Raw genomic sequence first — 8230 nt, 5'->3', positions numbered from 1 at the left:
AATCAGTCTCTACTTCGAAATCTTATTTGGCCATGATCTTTTAAAATATTTTTTAGAATTTTTTTAGACATGGCGCAGTTTCAGCTGACCGAGGACATGACCCTTGATAGGAAGGTATGGAAGTCGAGGATTAGGGTAGTAGAGTAGGTAGTCTAGATTGTTCATAACAGTAGTATTGGCATGCAGTCTCGCTTTCTGTGGGTAGTAGGTTTTTATGACCAACCGTTGTTTTCTTTCATTGTTGATCACCTTACTATCTTGTTGTTTTTATTCTGCTTTTATATGGGTTTGTAGTACTGTCTCTTATTGTCTATATTTTCATTAATGTGGTACTTATGCTTTTCTGATCCGAGGGTCTATTGGAAACCGCCTCTCTATCCTCACAAGGTAGTGGTAAGGTCTGCGTACACACTACCCTCCCCAGACCCCATGGTGGATGTCAATTTGATGAATTCAGTTAACTTGCAATTCAGATCTAGAAGAATAGAAAGATGAAGACGAGAGGAGAAGAACTGGAAATGGAAAGCTCACTGTTCCATTGAGAAATTTACTGTACATCTCTAACAACTAACCGACTAACATGTATTTATACTAACTAATCTCTAACTCAACTATAGTTACTAGTATGTACTCTAGTTAGCTAACTATGGTTTATAAATAACAACTAACTAACACTAAGTACTTGTCCTGTATCAATACATTCCTCAACACCCCCCTCAAGCTAGGTCTAAGGAAAATGTTCTTTAGGCCTAGCTTGGATAACAAATGCTCATGCTGAATGCAACTTAACCCCTTTGTCAATAGATCAGCTGATTGCTCAGCAGAAGGCAGATACACAGTTTCAACCAATCCCTGCTGTACCTTCTCACGAATGAAATGGCAATCAATATCAATGTGTTTAGTCCTTTCATGAAAAACTGGATTCGCAACAATTTGCATGGCAGATTTACTGTCACAATAGAGTGGAATAGGCAAAGTGAGAGATACTCCCAACTCACTGAACAGACCAACCAACCATACTATCTCTGCCACAGTTGATGCCAAACTCATGTACTCTGCTTCAGCTGAACTACGAGAGATAGTATTTTGCTTCTTGGATTTCCAAGAGATGAGAGAATCACCAAGTGTGACCATATAATCAGTCACTGGCTTCCTTGTATTTGGGCAAGAGGCCCAATCAGCATCACAATAAGCTTGCAACTTGTTAGAACCAGTAGATGACATAAGGATTCCCAGACCAAGATTCTTCTTCAAATATCTGATCACTCTTAAGGCAGCTTCAAGGTGCGATGTCTTAGGAGCATGCATGAATTGGCTCAAACATTGCACAACAAAGGAGATATCTGGCCTAGTAATAGTTAGGTAAAGTAGCCTACCAATCAATCTCTGATAGGCTCCAGGATCAGCAAGCAAAGTATCATTGGTAAGTCCAAATTGATGATCAAATTCAGCCGTGGTTAACTTCTGATTCACCTCAACAGGACCCCTACAGGTTTTGCCCCTACCAAACCAACATTAGAGATAAGTTCGAGGGAATATTTCCTTTGATGTAACAAAATCCCATCCTTACTTCTTGCAAACTCAATGCCCAAAAAATACTTGAGCTCCCCCAAATCTTTGATTTTGAAATTTTGATCAAGTGTACCTTTGGTGTCTGATATAAGAACAGCATCATCTCCAGTGATGAGCAAGTCATCTACATACGATGATGACTATTCTCCCATTGATATGTTTGGTGAACAAGGAATAATCAAGATGACTTTGTTTGAATCCGGACTGAAGAAGAGCTATGGTTAACTTGATGTTCCATTGGCGTGAAGCCTGTTTAAGCCCATAAAGAGACTTGTGTAGTCGACAAACTTGTGTCTTTCCTGCTGAATGTGAGAAACCCTGAGGTAGATCCATATATACTTCCTCTTCCAAATCTCCTTGCAACAAAGCATTATATACATCCATTTGATGCAAAACCCAACCTTTGCAGCTGCAATAGCAATCACAGACCTAAATGTGACCATTTTCACTACAGTTGAAAAGGTCTCTTGATAATCCAAGCCTTCCTTCTGACTATACCCTTTTGCCACCAAGCGAGCCTTGAACCATTCTATATCTCCAGAAGCTGTATATTTGATCTTATAGACCCATTTACAACCAATTTCCTTCTTGCCATGAGGTAGGGTTACTACTTCCCATGTGTGATTGTCTCTAGAGCTTGAATCTCTGCTTTCATTTCTTCAATCCATCTCACATCGTTGGCTGCTTCATAATAAGATGTGGGTTCAGTTTCTGAAGAAACCTTAGCAACATAGGCTTGATATTTGGCTGAAAGGCCATCATAGTGTATAACATCACTGATTGGATATAAACAATGATTTGCAGAACCGGATCCTCTTTGAGGTCTAATGTAGTCTTTGAGCCAAATGGGGGGTCTAGTGGTCCTACCAGACTTTCTCTGATTACAAACAATGGGTGATTCACTTTGTCTCACATCAGATGCCACAGATGCCTAATTTCCAATAGTTGGTGCCTGTATCTATGAAACAGAAATGGTACCCTCTTCTGCATTGCTGGGAATAGAGGATGATGTGGCATGCATCTCATGCGCAGGAACATTAGCTGTTGTGTCAATATGAGCAGTCTCAAACGACTCATCACCCGTACTACCAATAGGTGACAGCAGACAATCATTGTTGACTATGGAAGTTGATTGAGAGAATACTCTGAAATCTTCAGTATTATATTGGAAAGGATACACATCTTCATGAAAAACTACATCCCTGCTCACAAATATAGATCTTTGCTCAATGTTATATAACTTGTAGCCCTTCTGTGTAGGAGAATAGCCCAGAAATACAGACTTTATTGCACGAGGACCAAATTTGTCTCCCTTCACTAAATTAGTAGCAAAGCATAAACATTTTAGAACCCTCATATGAGATATAGAAGCTTGTCTGCCAAACAACATTTCAAATGGTGATCTGTTGTTCAGAATAGTAGAGGGTATCTTGTTGATGATATACACTGCTGCCTCCACACATTCCCCCCAGAATCGAATAGGCAAGTGACCTTGAAACCTTATAGCCCTTTCTGTCTCCAAGATATGTCTATGTCTTCGTTCCACAACTCCATTTTGTTGTGGAGTGTATAGACAAGAACTTTGATGCACAATGCCATGCACTGAGAATAATTCATTGCAACTCTGATTAAAAAATTATGTGCCATTATCAGATCTAAAACATTTTATCATCTTGCCGAACTGTGTTCTAACCATAGTAATGAAGTGCTTGAGTACTGTAACTACATCAGATTTAAGATGCAATAGAAAAACCCAAGTCCATCGAGAGCAATCATCTACAATTGTGAGAAAAAACCTTTTTCCATTATGAGTTAAAGCTTTGTAAGGCCCCCATACATCCATATGCAGTAAATCAAAACAATCTACTGCTCTAGTAGTACTTATAGGAAATGGAATTCTAGCTTGTCTTGCCAATGGACAAATGTCACAATGGCTTATTCTAGTACTATAGCAGTGAAACTAGGCAACTTCTTAATGACTGAAACTGGAACATGTCCCAGCCTCATATGCCACAACTCAGTATCATCTCTTACTACTGTAAATGACTTAGCTGGATTCTTTAATCTTCTTTGTGTATGAAGCACATAGAGTTCCCCTTCCTTCTTACTAATCTCCTTCACCTTCCCAGTGAAGAGATCCTGTAAAATACAGAAATCAAGATAAAAAGCTGCACAACATTTAAGGGCCTTTGTCAATTGAGACACAGACAATAGGTTAAACTTGAATGCTGGCACACATAAGACACCTGTAATAGTTTCTCCTCCATTCAGTTGGCAACTTCCAACATGAGACACTTTAGCTAAATCACCTGTAGGAAGCTGTACACTACCTGCATTTCCTGTTGTCACTTTCTCATGTAAAGTATCTTGGTTACCAACCATGTGATTAGTGGCCCCAGTATCTACGATCCACTTTTCATCAGACTGTTGAACATATGAAACATTACCTGCTATATGTGCACAAGCAGGAGATTCTGAGACATGTGTTTATTCAGCATAATAAGGATTTGTTGATATTGCTCAGGTGTAAAGACCGGTGCTGATGCATACTGTTGTTGCCCTAGCTGTTGTCCTTGTCCAAGGCCTTGTTGACCATAATTCTGTGATTTAGTCGACATTCCATCTGATGAGTTATAAGTACCTTGGCTTGGAAGACTACTGGTCATATTTGCCTTCCTCTTTGGCTTAAAATCTGCAGGGTAGCCATTCAACTTGTAACAGTTTGTCTTCAAATGCCCTTTCATGTTGCAATATTCACACCTCAATAATTTGTAGCAGTTATCTTTTGTATGCCCTTTCATATTACAATAGTCACACTCCAAATTGTAGTTTTTCTTCATCTTTTGCCCCACTTTTGATGAGTACAAGGTTGTGAGATCTGAGGAATCAGGAACATATGAACTATTACCAGCTATAATTTTTTGACTTTCATCTTGCAGAATCATTGCATATGCTTGATTAACAGTGGGAATTTTAGACTTCATAAGAATTTGACTACGGGCTTGGCTGTAACTATCATTAAGTCCCATCAGAAAATGCCATAGTCGCTGATATTGTTGATGATCTACAAATTTTTTAGACTTATCACAGCAAGTAAGAGGTGGCATTATCGAATCATATTCATCCCAAAGATCCTTCAGTTTAGAGTAATACACAGACACACTAGACATTCCTTGAGTTAATGTGAAAATTTCTTTGTGAAGATAATACATGCGTGAAACATTCACCTTATCAAAACGTTCACGCAGATCAGCCCAAATTGCACATGCATTTGAGCGAAACAGAACACCACTCAACAAATCACGGCTAACATTATGCATAATCCATGATTTCACTATAGCATTACATCGATCCCAAAGGTTAGCATACTTATCTCCATAGGTGTCGCGTGTAATGGTTCCATCAACAAATCACAGTTTGTTGCGAGTCAACAGTGAAACCTCCATAGCTTGGCTCCACATAGTGTAATTCTCCATTCCGATCAACTGGAAACCTAATGATAACGCTCCAGGTGTATCGGATGGATGCAAATATAGAGGATGATTGTGATCAATCACAATTGAGCTTTGATCAGCAACTTCATCAACCGCCATTGAAAAAAATTAGGGTTTTTGAACAACAACAGAGGATAGACAGAAGGTCGATGTATCTCTCGTTCTTCAGCAAATTCACAGTGAAGAACCCTAGATTCGATCGATTATCTGCTCTGATACCATGTCAATTTGATGAATTCAGCTAACTTGCAATTCAGATCTAGAAGAATAGAAAGATGAAGACGAGAGGAGAAGAACTGGAAATGGAAAGCTCACTGTTCCATTGAGAAATTTACTGTACATCTCGAACAACTAACCGACTAACATGTATTTATACTAACTAATCTCTAACTCAACTATAGTTACTAGTATGTACTCTAGTTAGCTAACTATGGTTTATAAATAACAACTAACTAACACTAAGTACTTGTCCTGTATCAATACATTCCTCAACAGTGGATAATATTGGGTATGTTGTTGTTGTTGTAGAAATTTTTACTTATTAGATATTTTGACTTAAACTATACGTACAGTTTTCACTATCTTCTTAAATAAATTATACGTATGCAACGTAGGTTCAATTATATACGCCTTATTGAGTCGTTGGAAAAGGAAAAAAGAGGTGAAATACATAGGCAACTTTCTGAATTTGTCTAAATCTTTGTCGACACCTCATATCTAATTAAGGGCTGATCTATTGATTTCCCGCTTTTACCTTTTTTTGAGCATTTTTATCCGTTTTACTTCTATATTTTTTCTACCGGAAATAATTTTTCTATTTTCTACTGGATTACCTCCCCCGTGTGAAAATTTACTAAGCTTGTTATTGTTGTTGTTATTGTAGTGTTGTTCGCACATGATGTGGAAAAATAAACTAATACACGTGGACGGTAGTGTAAGTCCAAATAATCCCAAAAAAAAGAAAAAAACTTTTGAGCAATAAATATAAAAATCTGTACTTTCGACTCCCGTCCCCGTTCTGTCTTCTTCTTCTTCTTCCCCCAAAATTTCGTTGGTCTGTACTACTTACTGAATATGAATTAATATGGGTGAGCTTTTCATTCTTTGCATTTTTACAGGAAATTGAAGGTTAGTTGTCCGAGTAATGTGATACTATAAACTTAGTCTAACTAAATCGCTTGTTCGATTTCTCTAACAAAGTGCTTTTAGCTGTTAGGTTTTCTTCTGAATCGACGATGTGAGTCATCTCTATAATGCTCTAGAATAGAGAGGAATCCATGCTTTTAAAGACGATGAGCGCCTGGAAACGGGAAAATCAATTTCTGTTGAACTTTTAAAAGCCATAGAAGAGTCCAGATATGCGGTCGTGATCTTTTCCAAAAGCTATGCATCCTCAAGATGGTGTGTTTAGATGAGCTTGAACACATCATCTAGTGCAAAAATGAATTGGACCACCCAATCTTTTATGATTGTTAGTCCATCAGATGTACGCCATCAAAATCCCCCTTTCGCTAAATCATTTTCCAAATATGAGAAAAAGTATAAAGATGATATGGAGAAGGTACAAAGATGGAGAGATGCATTTGCAGAGGCTGGGAAATATCAGGACACACTATAACTGACATATTTCGCCCAAAGCATATCAACCGAAGTCGGTCGGAAAAATTAAGTAAACTGATCGCAAAAGTCAACGAAAATATTTCTGACAAAGGAAATAGTGGTCCCACAGCAAAAAAAAAAAATTCCGATCGATTTCTGTTGGTAATTGGTCAATATTTGACCAAGACCTGGTCATACTTGTATATAATCTACAAAAATAATTTTTATTAAAATTTTTCAAAATTTCCAACCGATTTCGGTTGGAAAATTTGAAATTATAATTTCCCGCCCAAGGCAATTGGTTTTTAATATAACAAAAATTATATATATTTAATTTACCAATCGATAAGTTATAATTAAATATTTTCGACCGAGCTCGGTCAGAAAAATAATTTAAAATAATTAAAATATAAAGTTAATAATATTACCGATCGAAGTCGGTCGGTAATAAACAATATAAATAAAAAATAGCTTTTATATATATATATATATATATAATGCTATTATCCTCATATTCATAGTACAATCATTTATCTCTTCGTATTTTTCTTCTTTGTATATTTTTGTTTTAAATTCCTTTTTTATGCATGAAATACATCCCTCTAATATAAATAAAAAATAGCTTTTTTTATATATATATATATATATATATATATATATATATATATATATATATATATATATATATATGCTCTATAAGAATAAAAAAATTACAGAAAAAAGTGCAAGAGTTATTAATATTGACCTATCCTATATAGCTAATTTTATAAAGGAACAAACCAATCCTCATATGAACAAGGACTCATCACACTCCCTTACCAATAAATAACATGCAAGCAAAGGACGACCAGCAAATGACAGAGGAAGAAATGGACCAGTTAGATCGTAGCACTCGTAAATCAAAGTCTTCACAGCCAATAACAAACCAATCCTCATATGAACAAGTAAGTTTTCGTGATAAACTCTTTCCCCAACCATCCTCTATGCCTACTGATTTTGACACCAATTTCCTTACCAAACTTACATTAGAGGATGAAACAGAAAACAAAACAAACCATCCCCATTTTATTCCCCTCACCCAGAGTGACAAATCTCGACTCTATCGCCCGTGGAATCAAGCTCTTATTATAAAATTACTTAGCAAAAAAACTCCTTACCATCTTCTAAAACACAAAATAGAACAACTTTGAAAACTCAATGAACCTCTTATTCTCATTGATTTAGGCTATGACTATTATTTACTAAAAACAACAAATCCTATTAACTGCAACAACATCCTCCACATTGTTTATTGGATCCCAATACCTTACTATTTGGCGATGGGAGCCAAAGTTTAATCCGGCTACTGCTAATCTTAGCTTATCTACTATATGGATTCATTTACAAGAATTACCCACTTGGAAATTCTCAAAAAAATTGCTACTTGTATTCGTACCCTGTTAAAAATAGACACATGCACAGTTCATGCAACTAGAGGTCGTTACACATGTCTTTGCATCCTCGCACCACTTGATACACCGTTACCAAAAAATGTGTTATTAGGATCACACCGCTTGTGGATGCTT

The 8230-nt window shown here is 36.7% G+C and overlaps 1 protein-coding gene across 1 annotated transcript; it reads right to left on the bottom strand.

Annotated features, from left to right (window-relative positions):
* On the bottom strand, window positions 652-5165 carry LOC109236082. Its single transcript, XM_019402305.1, has 9 exons — window positions 4987-5165; window positions 4107-4878; window positions 3808-3996; window positions 3520-3711; window positions 2540-3196; window positions 2184-2449; window positions 1861-1981; window positions 1600-1712; window positions 652-1501 (listed from the first exon to the last, which is right to left on the bottom strand). The coding sequence occupies exons 1-9, from the start codon at window positions 5163-5165 to the stop codon at window positions 652-654; spliced, it is 3339 nt and encodes a 1112-aa protein (XP_019257850.1).

This window comes from Nicotiana attenuata, chromosome 12, assembly GCF_001879085.1.
Source record: "Nicotiana attenuata strain UT chromosome 12, NIATTr2, whole genome shotgun sequence".
Taxonomy (NCBI): domain Eukaryota; kingdom Viridiplantae; phylum Streptophyta; class Magnoliopsida; order Solanales; family Solanaceae; genus Nicotiana; species Nicotiana attenuata.
This window is presented reverse-complemented; position numbering and strand designations above follow the sequence as displayed.